The 22069-nt window shown below is 45.2% G+C and overlaps 1 protein-coding gene across 1 annotated transcript; it reads right to left on the bottom strand.

The window, feature by feature from the left end:
* Positions 1-3188: 3188 nt before the first annotated feature.
* Positions 3189-3770, bottom strand: LOC119653940. The gene has a single exon (XM_038059100.1). The coding sequence runs from the start codon at positions 3768-3770 to the stop codon at positions 3189-3191; it is 582 nt and encodes a 193-aa protein (XP_037915028.1).
* Between the last annotated feature and the right edge of the window lie 18299 nt (positions 3771-22069).

The raw sequence follows: 22069 nt of genomic DNA, 5'->3' as shown, positions 1-22069 counted from the left end.
ATTTGTAGCTAACAATTAAACTTTTTATTTAACTCAAATTACAAACACGCGGAATTGAAATTATGACTGTAGATTGACAGCCAGGATCTGACAGTTGACGGATATGTGTATGACAACTTATGACAGCATTGTCACACCCCTACATCACTCTCCCCCGAGTGACATTGCCGTCACGATGACTTTTCGCTGGAGGATAAGTGTGTTTCGGTGGCGCTCTGGAATACAAATATGTTCGTTTAAGATCCTGGTGAGTTTTATTTTCGTCATTCAGGAAGAAGGCTGGCTTTAGTCGTTCTGTTGAGACGTTGAAGTTCTTTCCATTAACTTCAATTCGAAATAGACGATTGGTGATTCGTTCGATAACAGGATGCGGACCTGAGTAAGGTGGCGATAATGATGTACGAACTCGATCATCTCGTAGAAATACGTGTGTGGCAGAATTTAAGTTTCGGTGTACGAATTCGACAGGTTTCTTGTGATGTGCTGATTGTGTTGGACGAATATTACGCATTTGTTCTCGTAGTTGATTCACGAATTGAGCTGGATTATCGTCAACAGTTTGATCATCGAAAAATTCACCTGGCAGTCGTACAGTGGATCCATACATGAGCTCGGCACATGATGCGTTTAAATCATCCTTGTAACACGATCGTAGTCCAAGTAGAATGGTTGGTAAAGAATCGACCCAGTTTTTGTCAAACAATATTTGAAACCTTTCGAGAGTGGGAACGGGCCAACTATGTCGATGTGTACCTGATCGAATCGACCATCGGGAATGGTGATATGCTGAGGAACGTTCTTCGTGTGTCTGCTTACCTTCGAACGTTGACACGGTATGCATGTTCGGCACCATAACAGGATGTCTTTACGCATATTCGGCCAGACGAATTTGTTGCAAATGTGTCGCGATGTGGAACGTCCGCTTGGATGAGCGAGCTGGCGAATAGTGTCGAATACTTTTCGTCGAAGTTGAGTAGGGATGTATGGTCGGACTTTACTGTCGGTTACATCACAATAAACTGGAAGTTGTCCTGCAGTCTGTATTGCTTGTAGTTTTAATGATGTTGTGTTGCTATTTAGTAAGGCTTGAAGTTCTTGATCTTGTTGCTGTTCATGCGATAGTTTGTCTGCGGTGAACGAAGATGGCATGGAAATGGCGTCAACTCGTGATAGTAAGTCGGCGACTACGTTGCTCTTTCCTGGTACGTGGCTGATATGCGTTGAAAATTGCGATATGTAATTTAGCTGGCGTACTTGCGAGGCGAAGCATGATTCGGTTTTTGAGAAAAAGCATAAACGAGAGGCTTGTGATCGGTTTTTATGCAAAAATTTGATCCTTCCAGTATATATTGGAAGTGTTTGATAGTGGCGAAGATAGCTAGCAGCTCTCGATCGTAGGTGCTATATTTCTTTTCTGCTGGGCTGAGTTTTCGTTTGAAAAAGCCAATGGTTTCCACTCTCCGTCTTGATACTGCTCTAAAGACGCGCCGATGGCTACATCAGAGGCATCAGTGGTAATTGAAAGCGGGGCGTTTGGTTTAAAATGCACTAAAAGAGTGGCGTTCGCGAGGTCAGTTTTGCATGATTCCCACTCGTTGATGGTTTCCGTTATCCAGTCAATTGTTCGTGTGTCGTTCTTCTTGCTGCCCTTCAAAAATTCGTTGAGTGGTGCTTGCGTAGTTGCGGAATTTTTCAAAAAACGTCTATAGAAATTGAAAATTCCGAGTGCTTGTCGTAACTCCTTGACTGTTGTTGGTCGTTTTAGGTTACAGATGGCTTCAACACGTGACGGTATTGGGCGAATTCCGTTTGCGTCGATCAAGTGACCGAGAAATTCGATTTGTTGGGCTCCAAAGACGCATTTCGAAAGATTGATGACAATGCCAAATTTTTCCAAACGCTCAAAAACTAATCGCAAGTGTTCGAGATGTTGTTCAAAGTTGTCGGACGCAATTAAAATGTCATCTATGTAGCTGACTGCAAAGTCTAGGCCTCCAAGAGCTTCGTCCATTAGTCTTTGGAAAGTCTGGCCTGCATTCCTCAGACCGAACGTCATGACCAGAAATTCAAAGAGGCCGAAAGGGGTAATGACGGCAGTCTTCTCGATATCTTCTTCAGCCATTAATATTTGATAGAACGCACGTATGAGGTCGATTTTTGAGAAAACTTTCTTACCTGCCAAACCAGCAGTTGCGTCGTGAATGTGACGGATCGGATATCTGTCTGGAACTGTGACAGCGTTTAGCCCGCGGTAGTCCCCGCAGGGTCGCCAGGATCCGTCTTTCTTGGGGGCCAAATGTAACGGGCTAGCCCAAGGACTCGAAGATGGGCGGCAAATGCCCTGCTCCAACATATATTCGAATTCTTTCCGAGCTATTTCCAACTTATCTGGTGTAAGACGCCTAGCACGAGCTGCTACGGGAGGGCCGGTGGTTTTTATAAAGTGTCGAACGTTACTTGCAGGCTTTTTGTTAATTGAGCTCGGGTTCGTTATACTAGGAAATTGTTTCAGTAGTTCGTGATACGGGGAGTCGTTGTGAACGGTGAAAATTCCACTGTGGGTCGTTCTTTTGACAACACAAGACGTTCCGAGTTTTGTCGTGGTGTCAATGAGACGTTTGTTTAATACATCGACTAACAGTCCATGTTGTTTTAAAAAATCGGCTCCCAGTATCGGACGGGCGACATCAGCAAATCCATTTGTATGGCCGACGGAGGCCGAGATTTAAACATATCAGTTTTTCTCCGAAAGTCGAAATGGTGGAACCGTTGGCAGCGAAGAGACGTAGGCTTTTCGGTTTTAAAGTTTCGCGAATCAGCCTTCGGGGAAAAACAGAAATTTCGGCACCTGAATCTATGAGATAGCGTATGTTGGTTGTTTTATCGGCAATAAATAGGCGATTTTCTAGGCAGTCGTTGCTGGTCGCCTCATTCAACAACGACTTTGCTAGTTTTCCGGGTTTGTATATGTGCATGGCTTGATGCACTTTATCGCTGCTGCGCCGAACTTTCGATGATAGCGACATATTTGTGGAAAATTGCGTGTTGCTGACCTCGATTTTTGTCTGCTTTGCGACGAACTGCGATTACGATTTCGAGATTCGTGAAATTGAGAGCTTCGATCACGTTTGAGGTTTTGTATTTCTGCACGCAGCGATCGGATTTCCTCTTTCAATGAGTTTAGACCATTAAAAGTATTCGTGGAAAGCTGCTGAACGGATTCGATTTTCACGAGCATCTAAAATCTTGTTAGCGATCTCAGCGAGTTTGTCGTTATCGGTGCTGTCCATCGAGGCAAGAATAGCGCGGATATTTTCGGGAAGCCGTTGCATCCATATCGATTGTAACAGTTCGGATCCAACGTTATCTCCTGCGAGCAGTTTCATTTTGCGCAGCAAATCGGATGGTCTTTGATCACCCAGTTCGACATCATTTAGCAATTTTCGGAGTCGTTTGCCTTCGGATTCAGTAAATTGTTTGATGAGACGTGTTTTAATTTTGTTGTAGCGATCTTTTTCGGGTGGGGACTCGATGATATCGGCGACTTGTTCGAGAATGGAATAGTCTAGTTCACAAACGAGTTTATTGAATTTGGTCTGATCGGATCGAATGTTGTGAACGAGGAATTGGGCCTCGATTTGGGCGAACCAGAGCGCCGGTCGAGATTTCCAAAATTCGAGAAATTTGACTTTACGAATTTCGGCGATTTCCTCGTTGATTTGCAACGCATCCGAAGCATCGCTGAATTTGTCGGCATCCGACTCAGGCATAGCGATTTTGGGAAAAATTTTTGAGAAAATAGTTTCCGGGGTCACCACTGTAGCTATTGGGTGTAAACGTTTGTAGATTAAACGCGATTTGTAGCTAACAATTAAACTTTTTATTTAACTCAAATTACAAACACGCGGAATTGAAATTATGACTGTAGATTGACAGCCAGGATCTGACAGTTGACGGATATGTGTATGACAACTTATGACAGCATTGTCACACCCCTACACCCTAACCACCCAGCCATCCAGACATCCGGCATCCATTAGCTCTCTCTATTTAGTGTCTGGCGATGAAAGATTCATTTCCTTGAATGAAGCCCATTACTTTTTCTGGTGGTCAAAGAGTAGTGTAGGTCCCAGGGCGAAACGTGGATTGATACCCACGATGGAGCATAAAACCTGGGAAATGCCTGCTGAACCAACACCAACTGCTCTACTACCAAACCCTATCTCCACCTCCACGTGGTGACCGCTGGGTGCTCTTTCTTAATGAAAAGCTGCAGACGGAGAAGGATGAAGGCGAGTCTCTGGCGCCTAAAAACGGGACAAATTGTACCAACTGGTCCTCCAGGTTGGGGGTTGGGTAGAGCTGACAACCCTTCACGGAAAACAGCTTGTTACGAAGCTACAATAGGAGCCTCGGACTGGACAGATTATACAGCGACGATCCCGGCAACGACAACGAAATAATGATTTGCGCATTTTCTCAAGGAACGTGCGCTCCATGTACAGAGATAAAGCTGATAAGCAGCTAGCTGATACCCTGTCCCAATATAGGCCTGATGTACCAGCATTACAGGAGGTGTGTTGGACAGGGACCGGTTTCCTGGAGAAGAGCCCCTACACCATATATTATAGTGACCATCCAGTAAACCATGTGCTCGGAGGAGATTTCTTATTCAGCCAAAAAATGAAACCTGTTACCGGCTTTGAAAATATAAGCGAAAGGCTATGCACTCTGCGCTTCCGAGACAAGTGTATAAATATCAGCCTCATAAACGTTCACGCCCCTACAGAGGAGACTGCAGAGGCGGAGAAGGATACCTTCTACGAAGCAAAAGAATGAACCCTCGAAGCCTGTCCCAGATATAACATCCAAATCATACTTGGGGATTTTAACAGCCAAGTAGGGATGGAGCCCATATTCAGGCGACACGTTGGCTTCCATAGCTTACACGAAAATACAAATGATAATGCGAATGCGAATTATTCAATTAGCAGGGTCACACGAAACGGTTGTTGGAAGTACACGGTTTGCGCGCAAAGCAGTCCACAAACATACGTGGGCCTCTCCAGACGGAACCACTTTCAACCAAATTGACCACGTGTTGATCGAACGCCGCCACTTCTCAGCCTTGATGAATGTCAGAACATATAGGGGGGCCAATATAGACTCGGATCACTATCTCGTTGGCATGGTGCTCCGAGCTCGAATAACAATACCACCTAGAATCCCCTCTGACAATCAGGTAAGAGTGAACACTGAAGCCATCCACAACACAGCCCTCCGCGACACCTATAAGAGGGAAATGGATGCCGCAATAACTGCAGTCAACAGAGGACCTGGAGATGAAGCATCAACAAATGATCTTCACAACCCCCTGAAGAACGTGGATACGATCAGAAACGTACTTGGCCCCAGCCGCACAACGAGTCGGAACGGCTGGTTTGACGATGAATGTAAGCTAGCAACGGAACGGAAGAATGCCGTATACCGAGTAATGCTGCATTCTCAAAGAACGCGGGCACGCGCAGAGATTTATGACGAATTCCGTCGAGCGGAGAAGCGACTTCACAGACGGGAGAAGGAAGTCTGGAAGAACCAACAAGTCTGTAAACTAGAAAAGTAAAGGGGGCAACCCCACCAGGCGCGCAACCAATAAGTCAGCAGGCAGGCCTTATACAACTCGATGCTCATCCTGCCGAGACAAAGAGGGAAATCTGATTTCCGACAGAATGGGCAAATTAGAGCGATGGGTCGAGTACTTTGATGAGCTACTGAACAACCAGAACATCGGCGAGTTGGAGGTCCCGCCAACTGAAAACGACGGACAAATACTGCCACCACAAAGTTTAGGAGAAACAGTCCGTCAAAATCATAAGTCGCCAGGAGCCGATGGAAATACAGCCACATTAGTTAAATATGGAGGCGACCAGTTACACCAAGTGGTTCATCAACTTGTTCTCAAGGTATGGGACAGCGAATCAATGCCTGACGACTGGCAACGAGGCATTATCTGTCTCATATATAAAAAGGGGGACTTCACACAGTGCAGCAATTATAGAGGTATCACGTTGCTGAGTACCATCTATGAGATCTTGCTAGGCCGGATAGCCCCATACGCCCAGAACATCATTGGCACATACCAAAGAGGCTTCACTCCAGGCAAATCAGCAACAGATCAGATTTTGTCTCTGCGGCAAGCGATGGAAAAACTGTTGGAATATGGAACAGTTCCACCATCTATTCATCGACTAGGCGGCTTTAAGCCTATGATAGCATAACCAGGGTAAAACTGTACACAGCCATGAAAGAATTCGGTATCCCGACGAAATTAATAAGACTGACTAGGCTGACCCTGACCAATGTGCGAGGCCAGATGAAAGCAGCAGGATCACTGTCAAGACCATTCAACATCAACAACGGTCTATGACAAGGGGATGCCCTATCATGCGTCCTCTTTAACCTAGCCCTCGAGAAAGTGATCCATGATGCTGATGTAAATGCAAGAGGTACGATACTCTTTAAGTCCACCCAACTACTGGCCTATGCTGACGATATCGACATCATGGGAAGAACCACCCGAGACGTACAAACTGCCTTCATCCAGATCGAGCAGGCGGCTATTGGGGCGAGATCTTGGGCTGCACATCAATGAAGGCAAGACAAAGTATATGGTGGCAACGTCAGCACCGAAGACGAACCAACCAGCAACATCAAACCGCACTGGTCAGGAAGAATAAGGTTAGGAGAATACAACTTTGAGACCGTTGACAATTTCTCCTATCTAGGATCGAAAATCACAACGGATAACAGCTACAATGATGAAATCCGCGCACGGTTGTTGTTAAGTGGTGAAATCGAAATGTGTAAAAAACTAAAACTGTGACCAAATATGAGCTCTATATCTCTCACTTATTTTGTATTCGGAATGTGCAATGAGAGTTAAGGTGTCTCCGACTCATTGATTATCAATGCGCAATCGGATGAAAACTATGTAATTACATAATTGTCGTGGAAGAGGTTTAGTTGAACGTGTAGGGCGAGCATGGTAACACGCAATTAGTAGACGTACTAACTTGTCGCCATAGCTTGCAATCCTACACAAATGAGAAAATCGGGAATAGATCTTGAAGGAGATCTTCCAATAATACATGTGTGTGGTGAATATGTGTGTGTGAAAACAGGTTTAGCTAGAAACCCTTCCACTTGTCCAGTTTTACGCTTTAAAATAAGAAAGGATCTCAATCGAAGATACGCGGTGAGACGGTAACATAGAAGATTATAGAAGAGAAAAGATCTCGGTCGAATATCGAGCACGAAACATTGAATAAAAGAAAAATTGACGGACTAATTTTTTATATTTGTGCGTTCAAATACTTTACAGTTGTTGTCAGCCAACAGAGCCTATTTCAGCTTACAAAAACTGTTCCGCGTCTCAACATAGTGTCAAAGCTCTTACTGTACAAGACTATGATCTTGCCAGTCCTCATGTATTCCTCGGAAACTTGGGTTCCTAGCAAGAAAAATTGCGAACTCTTGGCCGCGTTCGAGAGAAGAATCCTCCGAAGAATTTTTGGCCCCCTACATGAGGACGGATGATTCTGTAGCCTACACAAGGACGAAATCTATGAGCGATATCATGACCGTCCGGTTGTGGATAAAATCCGGCTCAATAGGTTACGGTGGGCGGGTCACTCAATCCGTATGGATGAGGATGATCCCACCCGGAAAGTCTATAAGAGCAATATCTACGGTAGAAAAAGAAGACAAGGCAGACCCTGCCTAAAATAAAGCGATGGCGTAGGCCAGGACGCCAAACAGCTTTTAGGGATATCGAATTGGTGGACCTCGGCGCAAAACCGGGATGTCTGGGGTTCGTTATTAAGGCAGGCCTAGACCGGATACCGGTTGTTTCGCCGTTGATGATGATGATGGCTTTTTTCCCCTACTTAACTTTCTTCAACGCCTCCATTATTCTGCTTTTAATTCCCAAATTCCCATTCCGATATTTATTTGCTTAAAAAACAGTAATTCAAAAATGAACATTTTCATACCACAATTTTACTTACTTTTAACTTCTACAAAACTCTCTCGACGATTACCTACCTTGACGTGGTGAGGGAGCTCAGTAAGAAAGATCCTCCAGGAAACGGGGGGTGACACCTGAAGCCAAGCGGTAATCAAAACCCCAAGCCAAGGTGTGACTACCGTGCCGAGGGCTGAATGGTCACAGGGGTTAAGATGTGGCCGTAAACGGTGAACTCTGGGTACCAGGCGACCCCCAGTTTCAACTAGCCTTGTCTCGGCAAAAAGGGGCTCTGCCGAGATCGACTTACTTTCCCCCGAAAAATTGAGGCCATGGCAGCCAACTATGAAAAAACAAAAAAAACGAAAACACAAACCTACTAAGCAAACACAATTAAACTTCGATCGTGACGATCCAACCCCGAGTGAAGGGGCAACCCTGAGCTCATCGATGGAGAACCTGAGTCTAGACTCAGATTCCCCACTTATTCAAGTGGGAACCAATTCAATTGGGACCCAGTCCTTAACGGATGAGCCGAAGCAGGCCCCTTCTGTCAGTACTCCTGACCCCAGGCTCCAATCGGCGCCACCTGCTGAGGCTAAAGTCTTGCCCATGGGTAAGCACCTGTCCACGGACAGCAAACTGCCTTCGGGCAAACCGCCTTCGGGCAAACAGCCTCCGGGCAAACCGCCTTCGGGCAAACCGCTTTCGGGCAAACCGCCTCCGGGCAACGCACAACCAAAGAGCTCTGCCAAGATTGAGGGGAAAGGAGCGTTCGGGGCACCTGCGGCTAAGGGGAAACCGAAGCGGCAGCGGTCCTCGGACGATCCTAACTCTTCGACACAAAAGGCGGCAAAGAGGGCTCGGCCGGCAACGGCTAGGCCTTCATTTGCAGTCAAGGCTATCGAAGCCGATGGATGGGTCCTGTATGACGACTCTAATCCATCCGGCTACGATACTGAGCAGTGCGAACAGCTTAGGAGGAAACTCCTCCTAGCTGTAAGGACTGCGTCCGCGCAAGGCATTAAGCTTTGCTTTGAGTCGGTAGGTGTATACCGTAAAATGTTACGGCTGAACTTTGCCGACGAAGACACGAACGAGTGGCTCAGGCAGTACTGCTCCTCCCTTAACGATGTGTGGGAGGGTGCGCGACTAACCTTGAAAAGGGTCTCTGAGCTGCCATCGATCAAAAAGTGCTTTCTCTGGCTTCCAGAAGAAGAGCGAAATGGTGTCGGGGTTCTGGAACAACTTGGTGTTTTTAGTTTAGTTTAGTTAAATGGGGGGAGCCGCAGCTCCGAGCACTCAGGCCATTATTAGGCCCATTGTACTATCCCTGTAAGTTGCCTATTCAATGGCTTCCCGCCTACGGTGTTCGCAGGCTTTAGCGAATCTGAGAACATTCTCAAGAGGCAGAGAGTGTGCAGATTCTTCATTGAAGAAAACCTTGCCAAGGTGTCTTCGTCTGAGATCTGAGGATGCCGGGCAGCTGCATAATAAGTGCAGGGCAGTTTCCTCCTCCTCCTCACATTGGCTGCACACAGCCGAAACCACTACCCCAATCTTTTCCATATGGTAGTTTAAGGGGCAGTGTCCCGTCAAAAGCCCTACTAGGGTTTTCATGTCCCACTTCTTAAGGGACAACAAAAATGCCGCTCTAGTGGCCCTAGGCTCCTTCACAAGGATTTTCGCTTGCCGGCAAGAGTCCAAATTTCTCCACTCGGTTGCGTGAATCCTTGCAATTTCACCTTTCAGAGTAGACTTGACAGTAGATGGTCGGATTCCAAGAGCTGGTTCTGGGCCCACCGTTGTGGATCCAGACCCTCGGCGAGTCAGTCTATCAGCCCCCTCATTACCGGCGATGTTAGAGTGCCCCGGCACCCACATCAGGAATGTTTCGTTCAGTCGGCCAAGTTTCAGCAGCACCTGATGACAACTCCACACCAACTGGCTTGATATGTTGTTGCCATCCAGTGCCGATAATGCCGCCCGACAACTTGGTGTACAGAACAATCTTAACACTTCCACCTGGTTGCTGCTAGGCAGCAAAACAGGAGAGAGAACCGATAGGCCGGGAACTTTTCTCACTATCGGCGTTCCCGAACCTGATGTTAAGAAAGTTCGGGAAAAATCGGGTTGCCGGCTTTACTATGGGCTGGGGACCGTCACGTTACAAGTGTCGGCTCCTAAAACCATTGAAGGGGACATGCAGCCCCCGGCATCTACATCTGAAACATAAATGAGGTGCCACATTTCCCAAGTAAATTTGCAGCATTGTAAAGCGGCGACTGCGCTTATCAGTCGTCGGATCAATAGCTGCAAGACATTTATATACCTCAAACAAGAACCGTGGGTTGTTGGTGGGGCAGTCAGGGACCTAAACTTCCAACATGCTGACCTATTGTATGCCAATGGAAGCGATCGACCCCGCACCTGCATGGTAGTCTCCAAAGTCTTCCAGGCTAACCTGGTTAACGATCTATGTGATGGCGACACCACATCGGCTAAGCTAACCATAAAAAGTCAACAGGGAGATAAAGAGATTCTATGGTGCTCTGCATACTTCCCCTACGACGCAGAAGACGTTCCCAGTGGAACATCCATCAGAGCTATCCAATATGCCAAAAGTAGAGGCACGGGGGTAATAGCAGGATGTGATGTCAACGCTCACCACATATGCTGGGGAAGTTCGAACATCAATGCAAGAGGATCGAGACTACTGGAGTATCTAGTAGGAACCGATTTGCAGATCCTAAATGTGGGTAATGAACCCACTTTCTTCAACGTGGTCAGGCGAGACGTCATCGACATCACGGTGGCATCTCCTAACATCGCGGCTCTGATCGGAGAGTGGAGAGTATCAAACGATATCACACTCTCGGATCACAGACGCATTGATTTCGTTATGGGCATAGATCTACCTCCACCCACTCCATTTCGGAATCCGAGGAAGACAGATTGGGTAATGAATCAAACAGAATTGAACGCCCGAGTCACGATCCCTGGGAGGCGCATCAAATCCATTGCTGGAATTGAGAAGATAACCCAGATGATCACAACTAGCATGAGAGAAGCTTTCGAAGAAAGCTGTCCACTCAAGATGCCAAAGAAAGGTAAAACACCATGGTGGAACTCGGATTTGGCAAAACAGAGGAGAACGACAAGGATGCTCCTTAATCGTGCTCTGAAGGGCGAATCAAGCACTAGCTGGAATCGCTTTAAAGAGGCACAGAAGGCTCTAAAGAAGAGCATAAGATCGGCTAAACGATCATCTTGGAGACGCTTTTGCGAAGAGACTAACTCTCTTGAGGCAACCTCAAAGCTGAAGCGGATTCTGGTCAAAGAACGTAGCCAGAAACTGAGTTACTTACGTTTACAGAATGGGAAGTACACAGAAAGCGATGAAGAAACGGCAAATCATTTGCTTGAAGTACACTTCCCAGGCAGCATCCAAAATCTAATCTCGGGGCCAACAGGTGCATACAGCCCTCAACCGAGAGATTGGAATCCGGCATGCAAAGTAGTATCACTGGAGCGAGTGAAATGGGCATTTAACTCGTTCCACAGATATAAGTCTGCAGGTCCGGATGGCATCATTCCTGCGCTAGTAATAGAAGGAATGGATGCCCTGGGTCGACACATTCGGAATATATATCGGGCATGCCTTGCACACGCTTATTTTCCAATTATATGGCAGGATGTGAAGGTGTTGTTCATTCCCAAACCAGGAAAACCCACCTACACAGACGCAGTCCTTTCTGCTAAAAGGACTAGAAAGATTAGTAGATCGGTTCATAAGGGATACACACATTCCTAAATGGCCACTTCACCATAGGCAACACGCCTACCAGAAAGGCAAATCCACGGAGACAGCACTCCATGAACTTACGGCAAAAATTGAAAAGGCAATGTCCGATAAAGAATACGCTTTAGGCGCATTCATGGACATCGAAGGTGCCTTCAATTATGCCTCATTTGCGGCAATTTGTGACGCGGCAAGACAGCATGGAATCGAACCGCTGCTAATCAGTTGGATCCTTCACATGCTAGAGTGGAGAAAAATCCACATATCGGTCGGCCAGAAGTCTATTGAAGCAGGATGTCTCAGGGGCTGCCCACAGGGAGGGGTTCTCTCTCCACTGTTATGGCTCTTAGTGATGCATACCCTGCTGTGGCTCCTGGAGGACAAAAAAGTCTTCGCGCAAGCATTTGCGGACGACCTAGCCGTAATAATTACCGGCAAGTTTGCGGACACAGTATGTGACCGCTTGAATGCAACTCTGCATGTAATCCACAGCTGGTGCCTCCGCAATGGACTCGCGGTGAACGCTAGAGAGACTGGACTAGTTATGTTCACTAGGAACGTCAGGTGGGGCAGCTATACGCTACCCACCTTAGCAGGGGCGGAAATCCAGCTGGCACAAACAGTCAAGTACTTAGGAGTATATTTCGACTCCAAGTTAACGTGGAAGCATCATATCCAGGAACAATACCAGAAATCCTGCAGATTGCTCTGGTGCTGTAGGAATGCGATAGGTAAGACCTGGGGACTTTCACCTAAACGGATATATTGGATGTATACATCCATAATAAAACCCATTTTGATGTATGCATGCATCGTCTGGTGGCCAAGACTGAACTTTGCTAACAGCAGGAAGCTGCTAACGCAGATTCAGAGACTTGGTTGCCTAAGTATTACTGGAGCAATGAGTACTACGCCGACTGCGGCACTTGAAGCCATCCTAAATTTACCCCCCATCCACTTGGAGGTGAAACGGAAAGCAGCCAACGACGCATACAGGCTCGATACCATTGGGGCGTGGAAAGGCGGCCAATCCAACGGGCATGCGTCTATATGGAAATTCCTTGAGAAACATCCGGTAGCCCTGATGCCGACCGATCATATGGTTTCCAGAATCGTCTTTGAAAAGACATACACTGTCGTAATCACCGAAAGAGAAGAATGGTCGACAAGTGGCCATGTGTCTTTTCAGATTACAGACCTAATAATCTTCACCGACGGGTCAGTCATGGAGGATGGATCGGGTGCAGGCGTGTTCTCGGAGAACTGGCCCGACCCCTCGGAAAAATGACGACCATATTCCAGGCGGAGATATATGCCATTTCATTGGCAGCAGAAGAATGTCTGCGACAAAAATGGAGGGGTCGCACCATTCGAATCTGTTCCGACAGTCGGGCGGCATTATCAGCACTAGATGGCAACAACATATCAAGCCAGTTGGTGTGGAGTTGTCATCAGGTGCTGCTGAAACTTGGCCGACTGAACGAAACATTCCTGATGTGGGTGCCGGGGCACTCTAATATCGCCGGTAATGAGGGGGCTGATAGACTGGCTCGCCGAGGGTCTGGATCCACAATGGTGGGCCCAGAACCAGCTCTTGGAATCCGACCATCTACTGTCAAGTCTACTCTGAAAGGTGAAATTGCAAGGATTCACGCAACCGAGTGGAGAAATTCGGACTCTTGCCGGCAAGCGAAAATCCTTGTGAAGGAGCCTAGGGCCACTAGAGCGGCATTTTTGTTGTCCCTTAAGAAGTGGGACATGAAAACCCTAGTAGGGCTTTTGACGGGACACTGCCCCTTCAACTACCATATGGAAAAGATTGGGGTAGTGGTTTCGGCTGTGTGCAGCCAATGTGAGGAGGAGGAGGAAACTGCCCTACACTTTTTATGCAGCTGCCCGGCATCCTCAGATCTCAGACGAAGACACCTTGGCAAGGTTTTCTTCAATAAAGAATCTGCACACTCTCTGCCTCTTGAGAATGTTCTCAGATTCGCTAAAGCCTGCGAACACCGTAGGCGGGAAGCCATTGAATAGGCAACTTACGGGGATAGTACAATGGGCCTAATAATGGCCTGAGTGCTCGGAGCTGCGGCTCCCCCCATTTAACTAAAAAAAACTCGAAAATCCATAATATTTTCGAGGTTAACATCGAGATCATTAACCTTCTTTTATTTTATTGTTGTTTTCACAATGCAATAATATGCAACATTATTATGAAATGAATTTCTAACGTTTGTTTCTGGCCAAGGGGGGATTGCTACGGGCTCGCTAAAGGACGACCGGGCCGGTGCTGGTCAATTATGTTTGAAGTGGCGAGAAGTGCAATTAACATATAAAATGTTCGTGATAGTGTGATTTAAAAAAATCTACAAGAATCTTCCTAGTTTGGACGTGAAATTTAGGCACGCAGCACCTGTGTGGACAACCGTAGTAAGTAATATCAACAATTCAAGAGAGATAATAACGGGTTATCGACTTAGTGCCTTCCGAACATGCTGCAAACGACATCTGTATATCATGTATAATATATGGGATAATGCCTACCGATATCTTGGCGACTGAAACCCGACCGATTCACGAAACGGGTGAACCTAACACTGCGCGACGACAATCGGCAAAGGATCCATCACTAGTAGAATGGCAGAAACGATAGGATAAGAGCAAGAAAGGACTAATGGGCTGATACCGAATGTCGAAAGCTGGATTAAAGGAAGACATGGTAACGTGGGCTGTGACTTGCCTCTCTGAATTGCCCGATTTGCGAGTACTTAACAGAGGATGCGGAGCGTGTACTTTTCCACTCGCCAGGGTTCATTTATATAGAACGAAATGGAAGCGGTAGTCCATATCCACTTATCAGCGGATAACATCGTGGAGAAGATGTTGAGCTCTATAGAAGTATGGAAAACGGTAGGACAGTCAATAAAGAATATCCACGGAATATTACGCCAGGAGGAGTTTAGAACGAAGAAAGAGGGAGAGGGGATCACCATCACGAATAACTGTTAAATACTGATCCAGCTCCGCGACGTTATAACATATGGTAGCCCCATGGCAAGAGTGGAGAAGAAGGTAGTTTTAGTGGGTAAAAGTCCAATATAACCGTATGACAGAAGTCAGCAGTAGCTTTCGAAAATTTTCATCTACCATAAAAAAGGTAGACAGACGGACAGACAAACTGTAAACCGAATTTAGTGAGGTTTTGCTTTACACAAAATTTTAAAAATCACCTCAGGCGCTCCAATATAAGAATTGCTGCTCCAGGAAATGATGCTGTATCTTACATAGTAAGCGAACAGATCTCTTCTTTGATATTCTGTATGTAATACGTACATAGATATATATGGGCGCAGTGGAATTGTAATTACATTATATTTATGTACAATCTTAAGATATATTGGCATCGCACAAGAATCCTTTCTAAAAATTTCTATTCATCACACTCACACTTGACGTTCATTACACCCGATGAAAGAACCGAATCCTCCAATGGGACTGCCCCCCTTGTCTTTCGATATATCTCCGAAACAAAGATTGGGACCTAACGCGACGGCATTTAGTTGGCATGCAAGCAACGAATCCGTTTCTCTGGCCTTCATCCCTATTTAGCTTTGTAATACATTTTGATTGCAGCCCTAGATGTTTGCTGGACTGTTCCTAAACCCTTGGGTTTAGATGATCTATGTAACACTCAGACCCATTAGAATTCACTTGCATGCAATTCATCAACGTCTCGTACAGGCGACGAAAAATCCTCATCCTCATGAAAATAAATTGAATTTCCCAAATGAATTCATTGTGAGGAAAGTACGTTATGAATTTGAATTCGGATTTTTCCCCTTTGTATAGAAGTGAGATTGCATTCGGCATTTTTTTTCTGGTCACGCCTTTACATTGTCTCCTGTTTGCAATTGAACTCATGGTTTGAATTTCTTGGTCGCAATACGAGATACGAAATGTTTCGAATAAGTTGTTAATTATATGTTAATTAGGAACACACAGCGTCTTAGAGATAAAATACGGGATCGGGGCGCCTCCAGAAAACTCCGGGCATGAGAGGAATCATCCTCTAAACTAGTCTGGGAGCACAATCCGAGTGATATGAATACTAAATAATCTAGTAATTCAAGATTGATTTTGTTCTTTTTTATTTGTACCATACTAAAGCCATCCGTTCAAATGTGCTCTAAAGGATAAACGAGATGAATATATAACCATGCAGTCCTATCATTAGTATGTAAATATGTGTGGAAGTTATATTGCAAGAGTCTCGATGACATATTAAAGCCTAATAATCGACGAAAACGGACATTGTCATCAGGACTAGCAACCTTCACCGCCATCACAAAAAAACCCCGGGGCTAGTTGATCTTAAATTCAATGAACCGATTATCTGTTCCACGACTAAAATAGAAAAGAATCCTTTACATCTCAGAACAGAACGTTATTTAACTAGTGCTCTAACTTGAATGAATTGTGAATGAGCGGAAATGGTTTTCGCTCCCAAGACAGATATAAAAGTTTAGAATGAATTTGATATAAAGAGACATCCATCCGAACGTAAAATGGATTATTTTTTACTCAGTATTTCCAGACTTGCAGCATAGAACAGACCGGGACGTTTTAAAAAGGTCTTTTGAAACAGAGTACGAAGCAAATTTATATACTGTGGAAAGCAGAATATGGCATTTGACTAAGATTCCTAAATGATCTCTAGTCTGGTCAGAGAAACCATCAGAAAGGCCATAATTTCTTTGTCGAAGGCATAAAAACGGCAAATAGCTTCTAACATCCAACCCTAATCAAAGGATGAAAAGCCTCCTAGTCTTTACCCCATTAAGTAGTCAGTGAGGATGAAGCATCTGCGTCACATAAAGAAAGCGAATAGATTTGCGGAACGGCCTCTCAACTGCAAATACTCATAATTGCAGATGTGGTGCCGGTATAAGATGACTCAGTAATAGATGAAATAAAAATTATAGCAGAAGAGTTCCAAGCGATATATGGTGACTAACTTTAACTCGAATGTAAAGAAGTCGAGATTGAGGGTTTCGAATATTAAATAATGCAATGGAAACTTCATTTTAAATTAATACTGATATTGTGGGAATTGCATAAATTCGTTGCCATAAGACACTATGAAAATATGCAGTTAAACTGTCGAAACATTTAACTAAACGTCCCCGATCTCGCCCGGCCCAAGTACAGATCCACACGTTTGCCAAAACTCAACAAGCCGCCGCAAATTCGAACGTGTGGACAGAGTGTTTGAATTGTGTAGGTGCCGCCTTTTTGGGGCGAATCAAAGGGAATTTGTCGCAAGCGCTTGCGATGTATCCACACGCTTGCCGAAGTAGGCTAACGCTTTAACAAAGCGCGTTCATCAAGCTTTTCTGTTCAGAATACAGTAAGCACTTGCAAACGTGTAGATCATCATCATCAACGACGCAACAACCAGTATCCGGTCTAGGCCTGCCTTAATAAGGAACTCCAGGCATCCCGGTTTTGCGCCGAGGTCCACCAATTCGATATCCCTAAAAGCTGTCTGCCTTCCTGACCTACCCCGTCGCTCCATCTCAGGCAGGGTCTGACTCGTCTTCCTTTTCTACCACAGATGATGCCCTTATAAACTTTGCGGGCTGGATCATCCTCATCCATACGCCCAACGTATCCTATTGAGCCTGATTTTACCCACAACAGATTTCGTCGTTATGTAGGCTACGGAAACGTCCCTCCTCATATACGGGGCCGCAATTTTTCCATGCTAAGAACCCACCCCATGTAGATATCGTCAGCATAGGCCAGTAGTTGGGTGAACTTAAAGAGGATCGTACCTCTCGCATTTACCTCAGCATCATGGATCACTCTCTCGAGAGCCAGGTTAAAGAGGACGCATGATAGGGCATCCCCTTGCCATAGACCGTTGTTGATGTTGAATGAGAGAGTGATCCTGCTGCTTTTATCTGGCCTCGCACATTGGTCAGGGTCAGCCTAGTGAGTCTTATCAATTTCGACGCGATACCGAATTATCTCATGGCCGTGTACAGTTTTACCGTGGCTATGCTATCATAGGTGGCTTTGAATTCGATAAAGAGATGGTGCAACTAATGGCTATATTCCAACAGTTTTTCAATCGCTTGCGGCAGAGAGAAAATCTGATCTGTTGCTGATTTCCTGAAGTGAAGCCTCTTTGGTATGGACCAATGATGTTCTGGGCGTATGGAGCTCTCCGGCCTAGCAAGATAGAGATGAATATCTTATAGATAATACTCAGCAACGTGATACCTCTATAATTGCTGCACTGTGTGATATCTCCCTTTTTATGTATGAGACAGATAATGCCTCGTTGCCAGTCGTCAGGCGTTGATTTGCTGTCCCACACCTTGAGTACAAGTTGATGAACCACTTGGTGTAATTGGTCGCCTCCATATTGAAACAATTCAGCTGTAATTCCATCGGCTCCTGGCGACTTATGATTTTGACGGACTGTTTCTCCTAAACTTGGTGGTGGCAGTATTTGTCCGCCGTCTTCAGTTGGCGGGACTTCCAACTCGCCGATGTTCTGGTTGTTCAGTAGCTCATCAAAGTACTCAACCCATCACTCTAATTTGCCCATTCTGTCGGAAATCAGATTTCCCTCTTTGTCTCGGCAGGATGAACATCGAGGTGTGTAAGGCTTCATCCTGCTGACTTGTTGGTAAAACTTCCGCGCCTGGTGCGGTTGTTCCCTATACTTTTCGAGTTCACAGACTTGTTGGTTCTCCCAGACTTTCTTTTTCCGTCTGTGAAGTCGCTTCTCCGCTCGACGGAGTTCGTGATAAGTCTCTGCGCGTGCCCGCGTTCTTTGAGAATGCAACATTACTCAGTATGCGGCATTCTTCCGTTCCGTTGCTAGCTTACATTCATCGTCAAACCAGCCGTTCCGACTCTTTTTGTGGCTGGGACTAAATATGTTTGTGGTCGTATTTATGATAACATTCTTCAGTTGATTGTGAAGGTCATTTGTTGATGCTTGATCTCCAGGATCTCTGTTGACTGCGGTTATTGCGACATCCATATCCCTCTTATAGGTGTTGCGGAGGGCTGTGTTGTGGATGACTTCAGTGTTAGCACTCACCTGATTGTCAGAGGGGATTCTGGGTGGTGTTATTATTGAAGCTCAGAGCACCGAGTGATCCGAGTTTATATTGGCCCCCATATATGTTCTAACATTCATCAAGGCTGAGAGGTGGCGGCGTTCGATCAACACGTGGCCAAATTAGTTGAAAGTTGTTCCATCTGGAGGATATAATAATACCCAGTCCGTTTTCATTTGTATTTTGAGATCAGCTTTGGGAGCCAACGTATCGCCTGAATACAAGCTCCGTCCCTATTTGGCTGTTAAAATCCCCAAGTATGATTTTGATGTCATATCTGGGGCAGGCTTCGAGGGTTCGTTTACTGCCTCATAGAAGGTATCCTTCTCCGACTCTGCAGTCTCCTCTGTAGAGGTGTGAACTTTAATTAGGTTTATATTTCTAAATTTGCGTCGCAAGCGCAGAGCGTTTCGCTTATGTTTAAAAATCCGATAATAGCAGGTTTTATTCCCTAAAATCAAACCAAACATTTATAGAGGTTTAGAGTTTGTGGCAAGTCCCATGCGATATTAAAAGCGGCATAAAATCCATTTCACAGTTTATAACATTATCTGGCCTAAAAACAGCACAAGTGTCTGCTTTTAGTCATTGAAGACTGACTTTTGCCTGCTTCACTATGGTAGCAACAGGGAAATCCATGTATAGTAAGAAGATGTTGTTAGTTTCTGTGTACATAAAATGCAAAAATTGATAGACCACTAGCTTACTCCGAACTACAATTTTATTTTATTATGTATATATATATTTCGGGAGCAACTTACTCCCTTCATCAGTACAAAGCTACTAGTAGCTACTGGTCTATCAACTTTAGACTTAACTACAAATAGAAAACAACATCCAACCTCTCACATAAAATGCAATTATCCAAATAAAAAACTGGGTTAAGACCTAAAAGTCTTGGGAAATTTGCAATCACAGAGCTTTCTCAGATTTGCGAAAGATGCATAGAATCTCGAAATACCTGATCTCTGCAAAAGATCTATTATAGAAGCACTTCTTCCTAACCTTCAACGGAAACTTCAGCCGGACGATAAAGAAGATTATTTCGGCGAGTACTGACTCTGTTGCCCACAGTGCGGCCAGTAGTCGTCGCCCCCATAAACTCTCTCGTCAATAGCTTCCGTGATGATATCAAGTTGAATATTCTCCCTAATGACGGACGAAGTTGTATCACCGCGAGTAATAAATCGGTACTAGTCTGCAGCAATCCGATGCACAGTTCAAAGCACAGTTAGATACTAGACAGCTACCACACTCCCCCTTGCCCCTCAAGGGGGGAAATCAGTGCGAGTACACACCACTTCAAATTGTTTTGCCCTTGAGCATGAGCGAGATGTAACGAAAATCCGATCAGCTGTGTTTGACATACCGCTCGGACTTGCCAATGTATTGGTGAGATTGGCAAGTTTTTGCTTATGCATAAGTGAATACGTGAAACGACTTTTTGCTAAATGGGTGAGCACGCCGTAGTACCAGAATACCAAAAGCTCACCGATCTCTCTCTTCCCAACACGATTTGACGAATATTATGCCTTTTCCTTGTTTAGCGTCTCTGATGTGTACAGATAAGCTTCTGCCTTTTAGTAAGGGTACTGCCTATAGTAGATCTACTGTGGTTCAAAGTATTAGTAAGAGCGGATAATAAAGAGATTTATTTCCTCACTTTATCTCCTGCTTCACCACAAATTCTGGTGAAACAGCTGCCACACACTACTTGTCAAGCTGCTGCCTAAATGTCGAACCTGGCTTCGATTAGAAGTCTCCACGCCCGCCTCAGACGATTACCAACGATTATTCGTATCGAACATTCAATTTCCCCATCTTTGGTAGTGGATACCTAACTGCCACGTACGGTGATAGCATTCTCAATGAAATATTTGCGAAAACCCCAAAGATATTGCACTTTGCTCACCTACCACTGAGACTACGAAGCTATCTATATGTCTTCCTTTTAAAATCGAGCCAGCAGTCAGAATGAAAGATATAAATTCCACACACTGCAATGTAGGGTGGGCGAAAACCCATCTGCTGTATATGGATTTCAAACTGTTCTTGATGGGTTCCAGGGTTATTTTAGCTATTCTTTTTGCGACGCGAAGGAGCAATCCAAGCGTCACGCCCAAAACGAATCTTAACTACCACCCTTTTATTCCACTCTCAGGAAAAGCTGCGGATTCCCAAGATATCCGTACGAGTGGCAATAGCAGATCTGCAGGTGCGCGATGAATACATTGAAAGGTATAGTCTTCAACCCCTTCCGCTCGTCCATCCGTTTCCACCATTCCACAATCCTACAACTGATATAACGTCCCATTGGGACGTGGCGTGACTAAAAAAGAAAATTCTTGATGGCCGCCCTATGGATATCGATATTTTCAATGTAGACACCGTCCGACCAGTATCATACAAGCGATGAACCCTTTCGAGGACTTCTCTTGTGACGAACATACAAAAGGGAACTCCTAAATCCACTGCTGATCGTGAAGTGGTCAATCTGATTATTCCCTTATTGCAAGTTCTGTGCTCGAACAATGTGTCACCAATAACTAGACGGTGGAAATTTCAAAAATCCACAAACCTCCTACAATTATCGTTACGATTGAAAAGATCGTGGTTCCTCATTACATGTGCGGGCAACGTATTGTCAGAGCCGACCGTGGAATTTAGATCACCCGTTTCCACCATAATGTTACCTTTAGGAAACCTTCCCTAAACTGCGTATCATTATAATAATAATAATAATCGTTGACGCAACAATTCATATTGGATCAGGGCCTTGAAGTGTGGTAGAGTACTTCATTCAAGACCGTAACGGTACACTACAGGATTACACTACCCTGTAGGAGGCAATGTGAGCCCTTCGGAAAAGGCGCATTGATATCTGCGCTCTGCAAGAAACCCGATAGTCTGGTGCCAAAAGCTGCAACATTGAACGCAAACGCGGTAAAAATGGCTATAGACTTCTCTATTTTGGTAGCCCATACACTCAATATGGTGTTGGCATTACCATTCCCGAGGATTTTCGTGATGCCAATAAAGAAGTCGAACGATTTGATGATCGGCTGATAAAGCTCACCATTATGTCAGCTGATCGCACTATTCACTTCT

The sequence above is a fragment of the Hermetia illucens genome, chromosome 4, assembly GCF_905115235.1.
Source record: "Hermetia illucens chromosome 4, iHerIll2.2.curated.20191125, whole genome shotgun sequence".
In the NCBI taxonomy this organism is placed as follows: Eukaryota; Metazoa; Arthropoda; class Insecta; order Diptera; family Stratiomyidae; genus Hermetia; species Hermetia illucens.
The sequence above is the reverse complement of the archived record's forward strand: the minus strand, read 5'-3'. Positions and strand labels throughout refer to the sequence as shown.